The sequence below is a fragment of the Thunnus thynnus genome, chromosome 18 (assembly GCF_963924715.1).
Source record: "Thunnus thynnus chromosome 18, fThuThy2.1, whole genome shotgun sequence".
Taxonomy (NCBI): Eukaryota; Metazoa; Chordata; class Actinopteri; order Scombriformes; family Scombridae; genus Thunnus; species Thunnus thynnus.
In genome coordinates this window covers 24839791-24863473 of record NC_089534.1, presented here as the reverse complement: position 1 = coordinate 24863473, position 23683 = coordinate 24839791, and the positions used below count along the sequence as shown (strand labels likewise).

General features: G+C 38.2%; 1 protein-coding gene across 1 annotated transcript in view; it reads right to left on the bottom strand.

The window, feature by feature from the left end:
• LOC137169913 (exostosin-1) overlaps positions 1 to 23683 on the bottom strand; it is a gene marked incomplete at its 5' end in the record, with an annotated part of 255452 nt that overhangs the window by 15162 nt on the left and 216607 nt on the right. Inside the window, 4 exon segments of the mRNA XM_067573341.1 lie at positions 684 to 773; positions 10999 to 11094; positions 13561 to 13679; positions 20131 to 20263. Coding sequence (XP_067429442.1) covers positions 684 to 773; positions 10999 to 11094; positions 13561 to 13679; positions 20131 to 20263 — 438 coding nt within the window.

Here is a 23683-nt window from a genome sequence, read left to right as displayed (position 1 = left end):
TTAAATTTCTGTGTTTTTTCTAAATAAGTCAAAAATATTTTGAGAATTGTCTGCAAAAGTATAAAACAGTAACATTGTGTAGCTTCTGCACTCAAACCTGCAGGTAGGTGTGCTCTAACTCATGACATCTTGATAACTATAGGCAGCAAACAAGCAAAGAAACTTGCAAAGAGTCAGGAGCACTTTTATGCAGCACAGACTTTATTCCATAATATCATTATTAAAAATATTCCATTATTATCGTTCACTGCCTAGAGTTACAAAAACAATCATTTATTTTTTTGTGCCAAAGTGCCACTCACTGAAAAGTTTGTTGAATATGTCTTATCAGATGTTACTCAAATTCAATATTGAGATTCTACTTGACAGTGTATTCATGGTTGAATGGATAACATTAGAGAGGACATAAAATCACAATGATTTGAGATAGAAAAAGGTCTATTGTCAGCCTGTTTTTAGGCAGGCAGCCACAGTGACTCGCTTTCTTTATTTGAACTGTTTGGTGAATAATTCAGTAATTTAGATTCTAATCCAGATATTTGATAATGATGTTTTGGTGGCCTTGTATCTTGGGACTGTGGCCGTCTCACTTCATTTTGTTGATAAAGCATCAGTGTCTCAGTTCACCAGTTCGTGAAACGTCAGTGTCTTGCTCATTGGTTGATAAGCTATCAGTGACTCACCTCATTGGTTGAGAGAACCGAGTCTTCATCCAGACTGAGAACAGCATCAGTGAGGATGACATCGTGGGGGAAAAAACGATTGCTCATCGTCTGGAGAGGGAGACAGAAAGAAGCAACTTATATCATTACAAATTTCAAAATCTACAAACGTTTATCAATAAAATGATTCAATCAAAATAACATCACATTTTCCAGAAGTGATGGCAAAACATGATGAAGTAGAGGAATTTGGGGGCCAAAGAAATCTTATTTGTTCAAAGAAATATGTGTTCTTCAATTAGCATGTTAAAGGTACAGAGTTGGGATAAAGTTACTAAAAACCTATTGGCAAAATAAACAACCAATGAGAAAATGTGTTTGTTTCATCCCCTGCTGTGTGTCTATTGATCACCGAGCTGACTTAATAGGTTTTATGCGAGTCTTTATCAATTCAATGCCTGGCCTAACTGAAAGTTTAGTAGACCTTGATCCATTAGCCTAAAGAGGGCTGCTGATGATGTTATTGACTTGTAATTAAAGTGTGAATTATTTAACTGTTTGTGTAGTAAAAGGAAAAAGACAGCCTGGCTGTGTAGAAGAGAGTTCAGCAGGGGGTTTCAAGCAACCATCTCCAAGGAAAAAAACATCCAAACTGGGCTGAAGCTAAGGGATTTAGTCTCACTAATAAGCAGTGGTTTGATCAAACTTCAGTGGGTGAAGCCTAAAAATGTACGCAGTACAAGGAGGCTAACTCGTAAAATATGAGAAAAAACTTTGGCATAAGGAAAGTGTCATTCATGTTGTACTTGAATTTTGGCCAATTTATTCATAAAATGGGAATCACAATAGTTTCTGTGCCTTATGTCATCAAATGACTTTGCAAATGTATGATAAATGGACAGCATTTGTATAGTGCCCAACAATTCTCTCATTCACTCATACAAATGGCACCGAACTACCATGCAAGAGGCTGATGATCAAGTGCCAATTTGGAGTGCAGTGTTTTGCCCAAGGACACTTCGACATGTGGACAGGAGGAGTGGGGGATTGAACCACCAACCTTGCAATTAATGGACAATCCACTCTATCTCCTGGGCCACAGCTGCCCTATAAATGCAATCTATTCAATGTACACTTAAGCTATCATTTTTGGCTGCCATCTTTGTATCTAGTAATGGCGGCTTGAACAGCTTGTCAAAGTTCATATACACTGTTCACTGGAGCAGGACAGAAGCTGATTACGGACAAGTTTTCCTGAACAACCTGCTGCAATGGAGTTTGTTAAAAGTGCTGCTGTCACTGCAGTTGACGTTTAGCATGGATTCACTGTCTGAAATAAAGTAAATTGAATTTACACCCCTCGGGGGTAATATTAAGAGGCTTATTTTGCAAAGTAAGACCACAAATATCTGCAAGGTTAATGTCTACTTCCATCTCAGCTTAATGAGCCGACAGACGCTGAGCACAAATTCATCAAGAAATTAAGCATAACATCAAACAAGTATGAACACAAATCCCCTAAATTCTTCCAATTATTGGAGAGTGCCACATAAAAAACTGCATTAAATCACTGCTGAAAGTGAGAACTCTTGGTAGATAATGTATTTTATTTGGATGGATGCCTCATAATCAGCAGGCAGGTAATTAGTTCAGTCAGGATGACGTTCATAGTAGTGTAACAGTCCCTCAACTTCCTTATGAAAACCACCATTGCAGAGTAATTAGTTGTAGTAAAGTAGCCACATGCCTGATAATCAACTGCATTCATCCTGGACTAATGTTCTGAGTGTGATAAAATCATAATATCAAAGATTTGCATGAGAAGGAAGGAACGTATACTTTTCCTCACATATTCATCTCCTCTTGACCTTGTCAGAGGTTTACTTCAAAGGTTCCCTTATTCTTGACTCTGTTTTTTCCTGTAGTTGTTTCTTCTCTCCTGTTTCTTGCTCTTTCATAAAATTTTTAATCAATCAGTGTCATCTTATTAATGCAATGGCTTGCTATTATACCTTAAAACAATTCCTGTTCATTACATAATTGATATTACATTGCTGGTTTGTAGTAAGCTTTGAACCCAGTTTGAACCTGAAATTGTTCAGTTCAGATCTTTTGGTGTGACAGTTCATTCTTGACCTTGGAAACAGCTGCTGACAAAACATTCTCAACTAGAGGTCCACTTACTTGCTTATTCTGGAGATTTGAGTGTATCACACAGTCCTCATATGCTGATTAAAGCTGAATTGAATTGTGTCAACTTTTGTTTCTACGGTCAAAAATTAAGTGTTAAGCTCAACTTTTATGTCAACATGGATGAGAAGTCTTAACGGTGCTCAGAATCAATTGTTTTGTTTTACATGATGGACCATAAAATTGCTTTATCCTTTAGCCTTGTATTGGATATTTTTAGCCCTGCTAGCAGCATGGCTCTTTGGATGGCAATGTTTGTCTGTTAGTTGGTTGGTCCACCACTTTGATTCAGACTGAAATATCCCAACAACTCTTGATCTGATTGTCATGACATTAGGTAGAGATATCCATGGTACCAAGAGGATAGATCTTAATAATTTTGGTGATCCTCTGACTTCTCCTCTTGTGCCACCAGCAGAGTAAAGTTCTCATTTATACTGTGAAATATATCTACATCTACTGGATTGGCACAAAACATGCAGACATTCATGGTTCCCAGAGGAAAGATCCTAACAATATTGGTGATCCCCTGAGTTTTCATCTAGTGCCACTATGGTTTGACATTTGCAAAAATAATGATCAGCTTCAGCTGTACTTGCATCAGAATGATGATCATGTGGGTTGTCATTGTGAACATGTTTGTGTGCTGATGTTAGCATTTAGGTCAAAACAGCGATGTTACGAAGTTCAGCCTCACAGAGCCGCTAGCATGGTTGTACACTCTTAGTCATGTTTATCAAGATTTTTTATATTTCCAATCACATCCATTTTTCCCCATGGTTTTAATTGAGTGATATTATCCCAAGATGGACAAAAGGCTGTGTCACATGCTTTTCCACTCTGAAACACAACATCTTTTGGCTTGAAGGATACTTAAAACTGACTTAGATATTGCCCACTGGCAGTTAGTAATGTCAGTAAATGTCAGTATTGTGGCTGGCCTTCAAAACTTTATATTGGCTGAAACCAGCAGTGTGTCTGTCTATACCTTTCTGAGGGACCCCCATCCCCCTCTCCACCACATCACTCCCCTTCCCTCCCTCTGGTTGGTGTCAATTTTTTCTGCCTCTGGACAGAGATTAGATCCCACTGAGATCTCTGGTGGTTCAATGGTCTGAACCTTATCTTTGTCACTCTTCTTCCACCCTTTTCCTCTCTTTATATTGGCCATGACTGCTGCTACTTCAAGGGGAGTCTTTGGAGATACTTGGCCTGTCTTAATGTTGTGGATATATTGAGATGGTTGTACATTAAAGTTAAAATCAAAGATCACATAGCTATCTGCAGCATCATTATAAACTATCCACGCACATTTTTATTAACATAACACAAATATATTTGTTTTTAATAGCATTAGTAAATATAGCAGACGTGGTAGTGGCAACTTTACTTGCTTGGATACTTGTTATAGTGTTTGTGCTGTGCAGTATGGAAGAGGATTAGGGCCACATGTGAAAATGTTAGTTCTGAGTTTTGAATTTAAAGTCAGAATTCAGATAAATTTTTCACATATGGCCCTAATCCTCTTCTGTAGTGCAGAGCCCTAAAAACCTGATTAAAATCTCTCAAATGTGTTGTTGCTTTTAAGAAAAGATATCAGATATGCAGCCAATTATTTTCGCCAAACAAGTGATAAAGATGATTATTTGAAATAGAGTGAATCTAAATTGCTAAACAAAAAGTGATCCAAAGTCAGACTGTGCCATTAGTTATTATTGGTTACGATTACCTGAACAGTTGGACCAGCTGTTTCAAGAATTGTATAGAGTTGGTTGGGATAGAGGGATATGGGATATGAATTTCATGATAAATAGTTTACTCTACCAGAAAACAGGTCTGAATATGCCCAAAAAATCCAAATTCACCAGAATATCTGAGAAGTCAGGATGTAGATGTTTAGTGACTTACTGCTCAGCTTTCTTTTGTAATTGTTGTAAAAGAAAGCTGTAACAGTTGCAAAATCATGGAATATAGAAGACAAGGCAACAGGAATGAGGTTGGAGAAGGGCTGATGACCAATGCTGAACTCAAAGCTAGGTACTAATCATGTTTGAGCAAAATGAGCATGAGTGTTATAATGTTTCTGCATTGTTGCTTGTGCTCAACAAACACTCTGCTAATGTGACAAAACATCTTGACTCAAGGTCCATGTGGAAGCCACACCACAAGCCGGCATCGAGTGTTAATGGTTTTCTTTTGAGCACAGTTAACATACAGACATTTCAAGTAATGACAGTCCACATAGCCTTTTGTTGAAGTCAACAGAAGGCCATCAATTCTACTGTAAGTGTGCTGCCCTGACCTTCTGTTCTATTGGGTATCAACATTAGGTCCTACTTGACCTTTGAATTCTTCACTTTTATGCTCCGTTGGTATAATTTAAAAGGATACCTAAAGAGTCAGGATCAATGTTTAAGATTAACCCATCAATATAAAACTTAGGGTGTGAGGACACGACAGGCAGTATTGAAAGGTGATTGATGAAGGTGAAATATAGTCAACATATTAACAGGGATAGTGAGAAGTCCATAGCTCATGCTTTGAAAATATTGATGTGTGGGTCAAAACTGCTTAGTAAGCAGGCCCTCTGTTATAGCAAAGCCAAGAAATGAGGAACCTGATTCATATGATTGACCAGTTGTACTCCCTGTGAGCATAACGCTGAGCTTAATCAGCTGGTAAGGTATTAAAAGAAAAATACCCTGAATCAACCAGAATCAACCTCATCATGAGTGTTTTACGGTATCTACATCAGTCAGCTTACAATCAACAAATACACTAACAATAAACAGGAAAGGGAAGGAATAGGGGCATATATCAGGGTCAGGATTTCAAAGGCAAGAGAGACAAAATGCCCTTGTCGGACGTGCTTACCCAGTATACCGTCCCTACTCTGCCTCTGACTGGCTCTGACCCTGATCTTTTTACCATAACCCTAACCATCTCACTCTCCATGCCTAAACCTAACCCACTGGCCGTCGAGTATCTTTGTCAGACCGTAAGAAAGCAAGGCCGATGAGGGCATTTAGTTTCTCCCTTTCCAAGGCACATGATTTTATCTTATGCATAGTTTATCTTTCAAAGTGCCTTTAGTGGAAATTTAAAAAAGGTTCATTATACAAGTGGATCAGGTGGAAGTAATTCTCTAAAATGTCATCTGTTTCTGTGAGATTTTCTTTTGCCTGGTGTCTCCATCCAACTCTAATGCTTAAATGGAAAGTTTACACTCTTATAAATGTGATGTATGGGTACAGTAGGCCCGGCCAAAATATAAAATAGCCTTATATGGCAATTTTAGAGGTGTTGATTATGCTGATTTATGACAAGAGAGTTTGTTAAATCCAACTTCAAACACTTATGTGAACAAACCTCAGAGAAAAAGTAAGAAAGTTTTAGGATTTAGGTTTCAGAATAGGGCCTCTTGCATGAGGCCCAATGTGAGTAGGCCTGCACACATTGTCCTATAACGGTTGAACAAACAATCTCCACTCAATGTCCACTTTCTCATCTCTTCTGGAGCTTTCAACCGTATCACATGATCTTGAGTTTGCTAACTTCATCTGCTAATGAAGACCTTGTGATACAATCAAAACCTCCTGAACAGAATATTTTGACCTTGAGTGGAGATTGCTGTGTCAGCTGCTGTCATATTCTGTAGCAGTTTAAATATTTACTATAGTCACATTTCATCTGATAAGATGACATGCTTGTCCCCACTGCATCATTTTACACCTTCACTGCTCAACATCGCCTCATTAGTAAAGGCATCTGCAAGTTGGTAGGCAATCACTTTCTGAACTGTTCAAACTCTTTAAAGATCCTATTTGGTTAAATCTTTTTGAAAATTTATCACAATTGTTAGCCTAGAAACTTCAAATTCCTTCCATGCTTGACTAATATTTGGCCAATGAAGCTGATTCTGATTCAAAATAACTGTCCCATTGAACATTTAAATGATGGTTAAGATTTTTAGTAAGGCCAAACGGTGAACCTATCCTTTTGGGCATTTGGAGACTGCTTTCACTGAAACACCAACCACATCGGTGATTTGTTTGAATGCTTGAAACGACCTACAGTATGTTTACATTTTCTGACCTCTGTAGCTGTGCAAATAATGACTATCCTCTCTCAGAAGCAAAGGTGGCCATAGTGTATTTGGATGGGGTGGTCAATGGCACCTCTGAGTTTTACACTGGAGACAGCCATTCGCTTCCCAAAACCTAAAAGCAGTCAATGTTGGATTCTTTTAACTATGATCACAATCTTTTCCTAACTTAAATCAAGTGGGTTTTTTTTATAATCGGACAAGCAACCTAGTTAGGTGTTCATATGAAAAGGTAATTATGTTGGTGTTGATTTTCAGATGATGTAACTTGAGAAGAACAAACACAGAATACCGGAAAGATAGAGAGAGAGAGGAAGTAAAAGCTTGCCAATGGCGTGTATCCACAGCATTACAGAACAGATACACTCATAACCAACAGCAAATTACTCTTGCTATGCTCTGTCTGTATGTGTGTGTGTGTGTTGTTATTATAATGGAAACAAATGTGGCCAGACGCTTACAATAAGTGATGGAGGACATTAAAAAGACATTTTTTTGTTCCCCTTTTATATTTATGCACCCTCCCTTTAAGGCCCATCCCCCAAGATCATAGCTGAGTGCAAGTTTAAGCCCACAGCCAATCAGTTACAGGGAAAAGCTCAGGTGAACAGAGTGAGTGTGTGTGTGTGTGTGTGTGTGTGGGGGGGGTGTCTCTATGTCTCCTACATAGAGACAAGTAAGTGAACAGTTTAAGTTCACATAAACACAGCTGAGTGAGAAGGAAATACACTGAGGATCATCTGTCTCGTCTGCATGACAATATAACACATGACTAATTATAGGACCACAGACGCTGTTGGGTACAGGCACAAACACACACATGCATATTGCCTATGTGACACATTTTATTGTCACCAGTGGAAACATTGTTCTTCTATTTCAGGCGTGCAAGACATTTACATGAAAACAAGGAGAAGCAATTAGACGGCAAAGCAAAGCAAAGGGTTAGAGAGTGAGAGAAGTTAAGACAGGCAGAGAGAGATGGAGGAAGAGAGGTTGGCATGCGTAGAGGTTCATTCAGTGAGCGAGTCTGTGATTAAGTGTATTTTTTAAGCTCAATTGTTTAAAATGGTGTGAAAATGAGTAAAATGAAAAACATGAGACAATTTTCCTTCCTTTTATGAAATATCACACAACAGTTGGGAGTTTACATGTGCAAGGTATGTGACAGATACCCAATAATACTAGAAATGAGAACAATCCCAACAAAGTCACACTCTTGGCTTGACTTAAATAGCTGACAAGAAAAACTCACATCACTTCAATCTAATCCTAAAGAATCTGTTTATTTTATTTCAAAATTTAAATAGAGGATAAGCCCCTTGAGATGTACCATCTTGTTGTCGAGGGGGTCCTCAGGCACAGTACTTAAACAAAACAAAATACATCAGCTCTCCCACCATCCTAAACCCCACCCACTACATCTGTTATATGAGTCATCTGTACAAAGAATGAACATGAAATCAAATATATGAATAGATCAAATAACAGTATGTCAAAGTATAAAGTCTACTTATGAACAGAAATGAAAGTACATGCAATCAAAAACAAGAACAGGAGGAGTTAAGGTGGATAAGCAACAAAGTCCAGAAGTCATGGAAAGAAGTATCGATCTGAGTGAGTTGGGTAAATTATTCCAATCTAATGGTGCTTTAAACTTAAAAGCATGTCTCCCAGTTTCTTTAAATATTCTAGGCACAAAACAAAAAAGGATGTTGAGTGTGTCTGAGTGAATGTGATTAACCGAATGGAACCAAAAGATGTTTTAAGTATAAAGGATAGTTTAAGTAAATACATTTGAAAACAAAGAGTAACCAATGAAAATGTCTCTTAGAGTGAAGTGTTAGTCAGTTCAGTGTGTTGTACATCAAGCAGTGATGCATGCGGTAAGCACTCAGGACAAATCTACAAATATTATTATAAACAATATTTAAAGGTTGAAGATGGGATTCAGAGGTGTTCTGGTATATGAAGTCACCATAATCAATAATGGGAAATAAAAGCTGTTGGACAATTCGTTTCTGTTTAAAACTGAAATAGGTCAACCTTACAATTAATTAACAAAAGAAAGACCATTATCCAATGTACTATACACAATACTTCTGTATCACTATCTGCTCCTCTGCTTCAGTAATTCAAATTCAAACTTGGTGCAGATGATGGATTTAATGCATGTGGTCAGTTATTACGATTTCGCTAATAACTCATGAACCATGAACTTTTGACTTTTGTTTCTATCTGAGGGTTGCTTGCTGACCTCTGGGGTTAGCTAGAGATATTTTTGTCTTAAGCCTACTGTTTTAGAGACTGTGTGTATCATGAGGTACCTAAACAAGCTAAAGTTGAAGGATATCCATGTTTGAAGTTACAGATTGACCATGAGGTCTCTGTTAGATCGTATGATCATACTTGTTTGTAAGAAGGTGTAACAGTTTGTGGAAGTGTAAATACAAAAATACAAGATGATTGTATTTTTGTTCGTGTTTAGACATTTGTATAATTGTTACTGATGGTGTGATGGATTGTACAATGTCTACAACTGCTTCAACAAGAAGCAATGTTTAATGCTTTCTTTATGTCTCTGTGTGGTTCTTGAGCTACAATGAAAAATTTCCACAACATTGCTCCTTGATGTCTTTTCAGTTCTACCTTTCTAAGGAAAAAAATGTTAATAAATTAGATTTAGAAAAGATCTCAGGAAAAGGCTAGTAAGAGGTCCTCGAGATAATTTTTTTTCTTGGTTAAGAACAAATTTTCACACATTTCTAATGACCATCAAATGGTATAGACTTTTCTAATGACAGGCATTTTGACTTGACATAGCAGGCAGAAACTGGCACACCAACTGTGAGAACAGTGCACTGGACAGTTTTCAGGTGTGGGCACCCACACAGATGTTTTCACTTACTTTTAAAAGATTTAATCTCTTCTTAGATTGATTTTGAGAAAAAAAGAGAATGTGTCAAATGTTCCATCCTAACAGGGGTGACAAAACTAACAGACAACAATCAGGGGATATGTCAACCGAGCACACACCCACACAGTCCTGTGGAGAGGTTAAATCAGCCAAAATAATTCAAAACCCCTGTGTGGGTACTCAGGGTCTTTAAAATCCATCAGAATATACTGAGTAAAATGTCTTGTATTTTCAGTAGTCTTGTATTTACAGTATGCTGCTGATAGTATGTAGGAGGAGTAGTGCCCAGTTTGGAAAACAGGCCAAGTTTTTAAACTTTAGCAAAACCTCAAAATTGTGGGAATTCCTTGGGAAGATTTAAGAAAAAATGTTTTGAGAGGCATCTTTAAGAACAGAAGCAGTAGCATAACTATGAGTATAAGCAGATTTTTGTGTCTCAGTGCATGGAAATAGAAGTATTGGAAACACACAAAAAAGAATAAATTGAATTTTTGGGAGGGTACTGGTGCAAACAGCCGTAGCTGCATATTGTACATCACAGAACAGCATTTTAATTTCGCATTCCAAAGCTTATATTTACATTTTGGGTAAATTTTCTTCTGTTTTACACACATAACTACAGTAATTGTGTGTTGGGCTCTGAGCCCTGCAAAACACAGGTGACCTATACTCAATACTGTGCCTGAATGCATCCTGTGTAGACACAGATGGAGGACTGAAGCTACTGCTGCTGCTGCTAAAGTTCTGCTAATGCTATGCAGACAGTGTAGACATAGTGTTAGTTTAATTATTCTGACCCTTTTTCTACCTTTCACTGAAGCTTTATCATCAGACCTAAAAGAGAATAACATAATTGATAAATCAAATGTGTGTGATCATGGGATCCTTGCATTGTAGTTAACAATTTACATTTATCATGATTCAAGTGTGTGAATTCAAGTTTCTCGGAATTAGAAGTCAAAGGTTAGATTCTTGAATTGCCGATATAGACTGCCAACAACTATTGACAAAGTACCTTTAAGCAGGACTGTTTCATAAATGGGGAGATAAATAAATGTGCTCACTACTAAGCAACAAATTATCTTTGAGAACATAATGGATGCAAAAAAGGAAGCAGCTGTTACCTTGGTCTGTCCTTCAATGACAATGAGAGGCACGCTGGTGGAGGGCCACTTGTTCCTAGGGGGTAAAGGCTTGTCGCAGTTCCACAAAACCACAATCTGTATAGGAAAAGTACAAGGAGTCAGCTAATGGTAGAATGTAAGCAACAACATCCTTATACATTAGTTTCTGCATAGAGATTTTTGAAGCAGATGGAATCTTTTGATAAGGTAGAAGATACTGTGGAATCTATTTCAGGATGCAGTAATTCATCTTCAAGAAGCAAATTCAGTCCAGTCTGGGTTTTCGGCTCCACAAACAGACTTTCAGAAGAAATGCACAGTCTGTCGTGCTAATGTACTGTAAAAATGTATCTTCACATTAGCTGTACTACTACTCCTGATATCTTCTTTTTTGCATTAAGTATTAAATATAGTCTTTATCAATCAGTTCATTTTAAATGCTATTACTTAATCAAGGTGATATATACAGTATTTTTATACGTATGTAGGTGTATGTATAGGTTGTCTTTATCACATATGTTTCATATTTAAGCTCACTGTCAAGTAAGTAGTCCCTATGTACTTGCTCTGGTACAGGATCATTTCAGGGTGGGTTGTATACATTATTACAGCAAATTATTAAGTTTCAGGGCAGTAGCCAGGGTTTAGAAATCTTTGGAGGCCTACAACACATATCCCATCACCCTCAAAACATCTTGAACAGAAACCAAAAGGAAGATCTGGCATATTTGTAATTATTGATGTTTTTCATCTATTACTGTATTTCATTTAATTGTTTAAGAGTAATACTGCAAATTTTATTTCCTGACATAAGGGTCTCAATACTTTCTTCAAAACTTTCTTTATATAGTCAAGAATACAATTCTGGGTGGAATTCTTAAACCTTTATGAGTTATTTATTTGTTGACCTAAAAGTATAGTCAAACTGAAAAAGGTTGAGCCAAATACTGGAATCAGCACATAAATTACCATCATGTATACATTTTCAATTGTAAACTCCCTGCAGGTTGCTAAAACCTCAAAATTAGCAAGAAAAAAGAACCTTGGTGTCCTAACTGGAAGCTAGGGGACTAATTAGTATTACAGGCCATGGTCATACATTATCATGCACAGAAGTAAAGCAGGTATGTACATTAAACATTTAGAGGACTGAAATTGGCAGTAGGCTGCAAAACCCACCAAATTTTACAACTCTGAGGTACATTTTTAGCAAAGAAGAAAGGGGAGTAGAAAAGGAGGAGGAAAAAAGAAGAGGAAGCAAAAGAAACAATTACAAGTGATATTGACACCTTTTAAAGGTGCAGTGTGTAGAATTTAATGGCATCTAGCAGAACAGGCTTGGCCGAAATGGAATATAATATTCATAAGTATGTTTTAATTAGTGTATAATCCCATGAAAATAAGAGTTGTTGCCTTTTTGTTACCTTAGAATGAGCCCTTGAGTCCACGTATATCTACATGGGGATTGGGTCCCCTTCCACAGAGCCCACCATGTTGCACTGCCATGTTTCTACTAGGGATGTGCAGAGAGCCCAGTATTTGTATTTGTATCTGTATTTGTTGAGGCAGCAAAATTATTTTTATTTGTATTCGAATAAAAGTGGAAAGAGGCTTAAAAATCCTGTTTTTGTTTTTATTATGCTTTTAATTACTAAATAGAATACTAAAGTGTTACAATGTGTTCATGAATAAACTACCTTAAGAAGAAGGTCCTCACACTGAGTCTCGAACTCGAGTCTCCCAGATCATAGATGACTGTGCTGACTACTGAGCTAAAACTTTACTCATCACCTCATTGCAGACAGGCCTCTACCTATTTATACGCCCATAACACAGACAGCACAGTGTGTAACGTGTATGGAAGAACTTTGAAGGCAATTCTTGCTTTGTAGTTTTCATTCATTGCCTATTTTTACAACCTAACTTTGTGGAAAGGAGAAGGGGAACAACAGGTTATGGAGAGTCCCCTGAGAGCACTTCGTGTGTGTCAGTAGCTCAACTTTATCTCTGGCGAACACCCCCAACTCCAGGAGTGATGTCCAAATTAGGAAATGTACGTCATGTAGCAGGTGGATGTGACTCCCCTCCGTTGAGAGCTGCTGATAGATGTAACAGTGGAGCAGAGGAGAGAGATTGATATAGGGGTGTAACTGACCTGCACGCTGGTATTTGACGTCTTTTTTTCTTCCCGAATACAAATAATTTTAAAAATATTTGTATGAAACAAATATTTGTTTTAAAAAAAAAACAAAACAAAACATTATTTGTGCTTTGCCAAATAATGTATTTGTATTTGGGCACACCCCTAGTTTTTACAGTAGTCCAGAACAGACAAACTAAACACAGTCTCTACAGAGGGTCTTTCGTGTTTTTCATGAGTTTTGTGGCCACTGTAGGTTCTCCTACATGCTTGGAAGGAGAAGGGTATTCAGTTGGTTGCAATCTGCAACCTCTCCGCTAGATGCCACTAAATTTTACACACTGGTCCTTTAACAGTCATAGTCTGCTTTGTATTTGACTGGTTATATTTAAAACACAGTGAAGAGTGCACATGCTTCCCACCTGTGCACAGAACTTGGACTTGGCTACAGCGATGATGAGCTTCACGACAGGGGAGATCTGGGACTGCAGAGGAGTAACCGTATGGATCACTGCTGTGAACTGCTGCAATGGGCTTTTACCTGAAAACACACACATTTCAGAAACAGTTGTCATGAGTGAACTGTATTTAGGTTTTTAACCCAGATTTGTGCAGATGTAGCTCTCCATAAACCTCTATCACGGTTAACTGGACACAGAGTGCTCTGCGCTGTACTGGTCATCCATCTTTCTGACAGGATATATACCCCCGGTTCACATGAATGAGCATGGGTAAACATGTCTAATCCAAGAGTGAACAGTTTGCTTTGAGTGTATCTTTTAGTGAATTGTGACTGATGCTGATTTCCTATTAAGAGTACATTTATTTCCTACCACCTCACAGTAAACCAGCTCTTGTTATTTACTTTTTGGGATTTTACTGAGGCAGGAAAAAAAAGACGCCATGAAGCAGAACAGAACTTTAAATTACTGCCTTTGATAAATGATCTCCAGCATACAGTACAGTACAATGGGTAAATGGAGTTGAGGAATTGATTCTCCCAGTGGCAGCTTATGCAAAAGAAATGTATCAATATTATGAAGCATTGGTTTATACAATTGGATTTTGTTTTCTGAATACATTTTCTATTCCATAATAAATACATTTATTCATGCCTTACTTTTGGATAAAAAGAGCATAAGATGCAAAACTAAAGTCACGTTACATGAGCTACTTCAATATGTTTACATGTAATAGTCTGATTATAATCAGATTAAGATGATGCAGTCTATAGAATATGTAATGTAAATAGCATTATGTTTGTGATCAGTGTACGAATAATGTGATTAGCTCACTCATTGCATTTAAATGAAAGAAAAGATCACAAACGGCAGCATAGTTAGCTTTGTTGCATGCTGCGTGAGTGCTGGTGGTGATTTTCTTCTGAATATTAATCTGATTATCAAACAAACCATCTAAACCCAGGATACTGGGGGGATATCCAGTAACTATAAACTGTGCTAACACTTTCATTAAACTACTAATTTGTCTTTTCACGACAATCCGGGTATAATGTGCATGCAAATGTTGAAATTACTTTTTGTACAGAGACTATCAACATCTCTCTCAAACAGTAAGCAATGGGACTAAAATTTGAGATTCCGTTTTTATTAAACACCTGGTTAATGATGATTATGTGTTAATGTAAAACATCTTTACAAATTATTTGCAAAAAGTTGCACACCCTTATGTGAGCAGCTCAAACACACTGCAAAATGTGTAGATTGCATCAATTTGGAGTTAGTAAATGGGGGCAGATACAGCAACATACACACAGAACCATGATATTCAGAACAACCAAAGGAGGCAAGGATTGCAGGCACATGGCATGCCAAGTGTTGGGCGGATATGGGAATAGGGGACTACACATCTTCATGGATAAGTGGAGCCAGAGTGCTCTTTAGTGTTGCTCTATCCATCTCTCTGACACTGGGCCCCCTGACCAGCCATCTCAGGTGGGCTTAGCGGTATTTATGGAAGCACAAGGTCTGCCCTTGTGTGGGTCACAGAAATAAGTGCGGCCCTTCTGTTTCCACTGTGCTTTCTTGGAAAGAGCGGTGCCACCTTCATTTTTATTAAATGACATAAGCCTCTTTTATTATGTACATGTTGTCAGACATTGTTGTACAATGCACACTCCAGCAAATCAGAATAAAGTAACCTTGGTATAATATAGCTTGATATGCCTTTAAAAAATAGACATTTGTGTAAAAACAAGAAAATCTTAGTGAAAATCAAGATATGTGGCTATGTGCCTGCCTGTTGGTGGACTTAATTGCTAGAGCTAAAAGCTAAGCTTTCTTTATTCTTAAGACTGTTTGGGACAAGTGTCAGTATCTTATTACACTTCACTCTATTGCATCTGCTGGTGTCCGTTAAGAGGTACTGTACCAGACACTGCCAGTCTCCTGACCCTCAAAACAAGTAACTGACACAAAGTAGTCAAGCATTGAAGAGATTTTGCTCTGTTCAATCAAAAGCAAGGAATCATTGTTCCAAAGCAAATGATTGAATATCAAATGAAACATGAAGCATACCTCCTTAGCCTTTTTCATTATGGGAAAAGGTGTTTCATTGTAATAGTTCACCAAAAACTACTGATCGGATCACTGCCAAAGGTGATTGCACCGGTGTATATGTCACGGTATGTGGCACCACTACTGTGGGAAGCACAGGACAATGAGAAAGTTTTCAGACAGATGTTACATTGTATTTGGTAGAAGATTACATGATAGAAAAAGGATGGGATGTGAAATATACCATGGAGAGAGACTGAGACACTAGTTTGGAATGTTTCAGCACCAGGGATATAAAGAGGTAGACAATCTGACTGTTTCAGCACCAAGGAGAGAGACAGACTGCAGCTGTGTCTCAATTCCTTCAAAGATTTTATGCCAACAAAAGTTTCTTTTGAATGATTACAACGGTGGGCTGAGTTTGCACCTACTCTCCAAATGAGATGGTCTTGCTTCACAGAGTCTAATGGTGTGTTCAAGTGATCCTTGTCAGCTCACTAAAACAAAGATTTCCAATGTTATCGCACCCAGAATTAATAAGAAATTTCTTACAAAGTGGTGAACACCAATGGTCAAGTCAGCTAAACTCTATGGTACCAAAGTATATAGAGCTGTGATTTTTTCATGGTCAAATGGCAAAAGTCTGTTCAAGTCCAACAAAAGTATGAAACAAATACTGTGACGAAAGATATAAAAAACTCAAACTTAAACCAATAGTGAAGATTGATTGAGGTCTATAATGTAAATTTTGACAAAATGACAGAAGATTGCTACAAAAAGTAACAGCACACTTGTCCTAAATGAGACATACATTTTGATTTATGCATAAAAGTGGCCTTGTGACTGCCATCATCAGCTTTTCACTCTGTCAGAAACAAAATCAAAAGCCAACCTTAAAATTAGATTTTTATGTTTCAAATGGAGATGGATTTTAAAGCATTTAATCTTGTTCAATCCAAATGCTGCCTCTGAGAATTTCTATTTTCAACACAGACATTGACAGGTAGGAACAAAGAATGTGTACGTGTTATTGATATATGTTATTTAACAAGAGAGACGATTACCATATCTCACATGTGTATTGTTCTCCCTTCTTAAATCAATGCAGTTCCATTCTTTATGCATCCCTGCTATATACCTGTAACTGGTCCTGTGCAGCTTAAAAGCCAGGTGATGTGTGTGAGTGTGTGTGTGTGTGTGTGTGTGTGTGTGTGTGTGTGTGTGTGTGTGTGTGTGTGTGTGTGTGTGCCAAACCAGCAAGATGCTCAACAGGAATTACAGTGGGCAGTGAACACACACACACACACACACACACACACACACACACACACACACACACACACACACACACACACACACACACATAATCACACTCACACACATACACCATACATAAACCATGCATGCCTCCTCAGGATGGCATGCCATTTTGTCAAAAGTGATTTTAAAAATCCTTGTTAGTGAATCTTTGCTGAAAATGTGACTGCTGTAAACTAAACAAAAAATCTATGAAGATATTACATTCTGCATACTGTCACACTGTTTTTCTGTTTTGTATAGCTCAACGTTGCATCACAGCACACATGCGGTACAACTTTTCACAAACTAAAGTTAAGCTGTAGCTTGAGCCATCAGATAAAGACATTCCTACAGTTGCTGAGGCCACTACATCCAAGCAGTACGTCAAACTTTTTCAAACCTCCAAGCAAAGGTTACAACAGCTTTGCCATCAAAAGTTATGGGAAGGTAGCAGAGTGTGACCATCGTACACACAGCATTGAAGACAAGTTATTCCCCGAGCAGCAGCATTGGAGATGGCAGCAGCTAAAATAGTGATTTACTGCAGTGACATAAGCCAAACTGCCCTATTTTTCCTTCTATCCCTCAATCCTTCCCTTCTTTCATCCTTCTAACCCTTGCGGCCACAATCCCTCAGAGAAAGACAAACATCGATCTGAGTTACAGTCTCAATCTATTAAGAATCACTCTGGTCTGCATGCATATCTATATACACCAGTATATACATATACATACATCAAGCCATTTTCTCTTCACTCTTTCCCTGCAGCTCTAAGTTTCTGAACTCTTCTCCAACAGCAGTCTCACACCGTATATACTGTAGATATTTTTACAAACATTATTATCTAGATCAGAAAACACGCTCTGATCTTGAGCATTGGAGATAGCAGTTGGTTGGTACGTGTTTTTGTAACTTTGTTTTTAAGTTTGATTTGGATTTAAGCTGTTGTCTGGCTGTTGTCAGGCTTTGTTGGAGCAGAGCACTTACTGGTTTCACTCTCTGAGTTTTGATAGGTGGGTCAGCTGACGTGGATCACACCCTCTATTGTGTTGCCTTGCTGTGAAAATCTGAAAGGGGCGAGTTCAGCCATGATACTTACTGGTACTTCAACACACAAGCTGCGCTGTAGCATCAGTGGAAACATCAACCCTTGTGCGTCAGCCCTCATTGTGTGAAGACTGAACTGAGTAAAGACCGGCAAGTCTACTTGTGCGAGTCCACCGAGCAAGGACACCAACTGGTTATTCCTTTTCTACTATCTATTCACGTAGCCTGCCTCAATCACCATGTGCTACAAAGACATCCCTGTTATCCAAGGCTTTTGACAAAATTGCATCTGTCGCAGACAATGCAATCCTGAAAACCTTTACTCAGAAAAACCTCCACTATTCGCTCCTACTTTAGTTTTGGCCTATGGAATTGCCAATCGGCTGTAAACAAAACAGAATTTGTCCAAGCATTTTCTAATCTGTCAGACATTCAGGTACTAGCCCTGATCCATCCAGAAAACACTGCCACACTGGCCGCACTCTCTATTGACTCCACTTTCTCACACACACCCTGTTCTATTGGGTGCATTTCCAAAGCCTGGAAATTCACTAAGCTTTCTCCACTAAGCAACAACTCTTCCTTTGAATACCATGCAATCATTCTATCAAAAATTCTTTAGCGCACAGTCTTTAACCAAGTCTCTGAATTCCTTTCTGAGAACAACCTGTATGATCCGAATCAGTCTAGCTGTAAGCGAGGTCACTCTACTGAGACTGCACTCCTGTCCGTAATGGAAACACTGCGATTGGCTAGAGCTGCTGGTCAGTCTTCAGCTCTATTACCCCTAAATCTGTCAGCTGCCTTTGACACCGTTAACCACCAAATCCTCCTCTCCACACTCACTGAGATTGGTATTACAGGATCTGCCCTCCACTGGTTCATGTCCTACCACTCAGGGAGATGTTTTAGAGTATCTTGGAGGGGAGAAGTGTCCAAACTACACAGCTTATCCACAGGGGTCCCTCAAGGGTCAGTGCTCAGTCCCCTTCTTTTCTCAATATACACCACCTTACTTGGTGCAATCATCCGCTCCCATGGTTTCTCATACGATTGCTATGCTGACGATACCCAGCTCTTCCTATTGTTCCTGCTGGAGGACCACACAGTCTGAGCTTGGATTTCGTCATGCCTTGCCGATATCTCGGCATGGGTGAAAGAACGCAACCTTCAACTTAACCTCTCTAAGACTGAGCTCCTTGTCATTCCAGCCAGTCCCTCTATAAAACAACAGGGCCCTAAGTGGCTAGCCAGACTTTTTTCTTCTGTAGTTCCTCAGTGGTGGAATGAGTTACCAAACTCTGTTCAATCCACAGAATCCCTCTCAATCTTTAAGAAAAGACAAAAGACCAAGCTCTTTTCAAAAACACCTCTGCATTTTATGGACTGAAAAAAAACTGCTTCTATGCATTCTATGCATTGCCTCTGTGCACTGCCTGTTGGCAACTATGTCCTATCGGACTCAGACTTAGCATTATGGCACTTACTTGCATTTTACCAGATTTTTGCCTGTATTGTATCAACTCTCAGATGTACGTCACTTTGGATAAAAGTGTCTGCTGAATGAATTGAAACATTGCAACATAATGTACATTTTGCTCATCTTGATGAGTTGTGATGCAACCTTTATCACAAGGAGAGCTTTTACATTTGCTGTTTTTATGTTTGTTGGTCTAAACACTGGTGTAACCAGATCTGCTGGATATTAGTTGGTGAAACTAACATCCAACAACAGCTCCCAGGGAAGCTCATAGTGGCAGAAGCAATGGCTTACTTGGAATAAATCAAAGAAAAACTTGCATGGTTAAATTGACCAAAAAACAAAATCTAGAAAATCTACAGTTGAAGAAATCACACACTGTGACTGACAGAAGATCTCTGACAAGAGCAGTGTAAAACCACATCAGTTTCTTATTTGTACAAACAAAAAATGTATTTGTTTTCTTTCTTTTATATTTCTTTTAGTTTTTCCTACTTGACTTTATCAATAAAATCACATTTGTCTAGTTTTCACATATATCTGTTTTGTAAATGTTTCAAGATTTTTGAAGTGTTCATGTTCAGACTAAAGATGCATGTGAAACAACAGCACAGTATGACAACAACAACTTGACAAAATTAAGACTTACCCAGTATGGCATAATAAAAAGGGAACTGCGCAGGGTCAGTTGAGTACTGGGGGAGTGCATAGAGACCACCAGGTAGGGTATTCCACAACAACCGGCTTCTGGACACATGGGAGTCCACACGGTCCTGGATGATCTGAGAGGGTGGGACAGAGGAAAGTCCAGAAAGAAAGAGGAGAGAGAGAGAGAGAGAGAGAGAGATGAGACAAAAAGGGGAGAAAACAGAATGAGGGGAGTAAAGAAGGCATTGCAAGAGGAAAATTTAAAAAATATGTGATTAGTTAATTAATTATTTCTGCTTTTTTTAAATCTTTTTTTCATACACACCTTCCAAAATTTAACTGAGTTGAATGTCAGTCACAGAGTAACCACGTAATGTCATATGAAACCACACATATATACCCATAAAGTCCTATTTGGAGTCTAATTTATGGCCAACTCAGAAATAAAAAAAAGCTAGAAAAGTTTAAGTTTTAAATCTATTTTCTATAATTATAAATTGTTCATATGAGCACAAGGACATGCTAACATCTGCAGAAATTTACTAATATTTGGAAACTCGTGCTATAGGGGAATTCTCTGCAAGGGCAATGTCTACACAAAACAGACTCAAGATACTTAAACTCCTTCCCTTGGGGCAGAAACTTGCTCCCAACATGAGGAATCCATTAGTTATTGAGCTAATATTATCCATCTGGCTTGTTATCAATGGTCAGGTTAGTTGGTCGAGTGTTGTGAGCACAAGCCAAGTCTTCTGGGAACCTTTGAGGAAGACCAACAGCACAACCTCAAGCTGCTCCTGGGTGTCTGAATGAGCAAATGTCTTGAGTTCAGCAACAAGGATTTCATTTGTTTAACGTAATTATTCTAAGGTGTCACTATTCTTTGAAAATTATATAGTGATATTTTACAAGCTTCAGTGAGGATTCTATAAGGACTTGTGGTCTTCATTCACACCAGCAGTTTAAGAAATAATTAGATTCTTTGCTTATTATACAAGTAAAAGTAGCAATACCACACTCTATTGCAATGGATGGTTCTGCATTGAAAATTTTTGTTTAGTAAAAGGAGGTAAGTATTATTAGTAAATTGTACTTGAACAGTCACAAGTAAAAGTACTCAGTGCAGAAAAAAGGTCCATTATTATATATCATATTGCTGGATTATTACCATTGATGTTTTAATGTAAGGTACAGCTGATTTTAACTATTTCATATACTGTTTTCAGCCCGTTCTCACTCTCAACTCGTCACATATCGTAGCTTGGTCAGGACCCCGTGGCGTCACTTTTTAACACGCTGGGTACACCTTTAGTGTCATTTTTTAATGTGCGGGGTAGTCCGATAGACTTCTATTGAGCTCCCACAACGTCTGAAATAGATGCCATGAGCCCGATGACGTCTATATAAGGTGACAAATTTAAGCCTGGTTGCCAGAATAAAATGTTGGCATTGTACGTATCTGCAAACCACAGATACACACACCTTAACCATCGTGTTGTCAAACCATAAAATATAATTATTTATCGTATATATTAACAGTGACTACGGTGATACTGCGCATTAAAAAACAACGCTAAAGGGGTACCCTGTGCATTAAAAAGTGATGCCACGGGGTACTGAACAAGCTTCGATATGTGACGAGTTGGGAGCGAGAACGTGTTGCTGTTTTATCTTTGTATCTATAATGATTCATCATATTTTGTAAGCTTATATGTTTTGTATGTAAAATATGAATTTGTAAAATGACAAGTAAATAAAGCTGTCAAATTAAAGTAGTTGGGTAAAAAGAACATTTTCCTTTGAATTAATTTGTACTGAAGCACAGTACTTGAGTAAATGCACTTTGTTACATTTTACCGCTGGTTCACATGCATGCGCTCACACAACACAGAGATTTCAGGAATGAAGAGCAGGATAGCAGGAATGAAAGACTGTAATCACAAACTGACATACTGCATTTTTATTATTTTTCTTTAAGGTGGTGACTGACACTGTGGCATGAGTTGATCATGAAGCTGGGGCACCAGATGCTCAATGAAAAGCTTTCGTTGGTATCAAAATCTGCCAGGAAAACCAGTAGTTCTGATTTCCTCTAATTCATTTTCTCTCCATTTGTCACCAATCCAGACAATGAATTCAGGTCCTCATCTAATAAACCTAAACTGACTTTCAGGAGGTGTAATAGCTTTATTTTCCAGGTGCTAAAGAAGTGTTTTTACACCATAAAGACATGTTTTATCAAGTCTGCGTGAGATGAGCATGAGTGTGTGAATGCTAGTGTTATATGGGATTTTCATAGCTCGTCACTAACCTTTTTTTTTTTGAATGCTGCTGCAACAGCCAATACAGTGATTGGAAAGACACTCATACAACCAGTCAAAGCAGATGGCCGCCCACTAAGAGCCAGGTTCTGCTTGAGGTTTCTACCCGTTAAAGGGGAGTTTTTCCTTACCGCTGTCGCCAAGTGCTTGCTCATGAGGGAATTGTTGGGTCTCTGTAAGTTAAAGAGTACGGTCTAGACCTGTTCTATGTGAAAAGTGCCCTGAGATGACTTTTGTTGTGTGCGCTATACAAATAAAAATTGATTGATTGATTGATTGAACTGAATTGGAGGCCACAATTGTGCTTAAAGAAACTCACACAAAAACAAAAAACATTCTGACGTCATTTAGTGAGGATTACAGAATAAAATCAGAAATATATGACAGCTTTTAAATGAAGTACATAATCGACAGTCATTTTAACTCAATTGATTGCAGAGACCACAAAATAAGCAATTGTGAAAGTTAAAGTAAAAACATGCTAATCTACGAACTTGATTTGAATGATTTTGGATACATACATGATAAAAACATGACCATTTTTACATGAATAAGTTGAAATAATTAATCCTTAATCTTATTCTAACTTTACTTTAACATCTTTTGTATTGAAATAAACAGATACCCTATACTGAGAACAAAGTATGGTGGACCACATTTTTTAGGCTGTTTGTTTTTGTTTTTCTTTTTTTTCCCTCTCTGATTCAAGAGCTGTTTACTGATCTGTGGAGAATTGGCTTGGCACTTACAGCAGGCTCTTAACACATGCGCACGCGCGCACACACACACACACACAAAAACACACACACACACAGCTCCTGACACCAACTGTCGCGCTCTCAGTATGTGGGACACTACAGTTATCAACAACGCCTCATTTCACCCGTTTAGCCTGGTGGCGTGCTGGCTCTGAGTTTTTAGCACATCTGGCCAGCAGTATATGGCTGTCAGTAGGCCTCTGTCTAATTTCATACCCTGCCAGCACTGGGCATTTGGTGAAGTCACTAAGGTCTAGTTCATGGTGAGCTTTTAAGATTAAGAAAAATGCTTTGGGAATTTTTAATATTATTAACCTAAAAATACAGATTGGTCTCTTGATCAACCATATTTCTTACAATCTATGGTCTTTATTCCCATCTGAACAGTCCTGAAAGCTGGTGATGACTGTAGTGTTATTGCAATGATGGTAATGATAAAAAAAAAAAGTGGTGGCAGTAAGTATTTAAGGTTTTG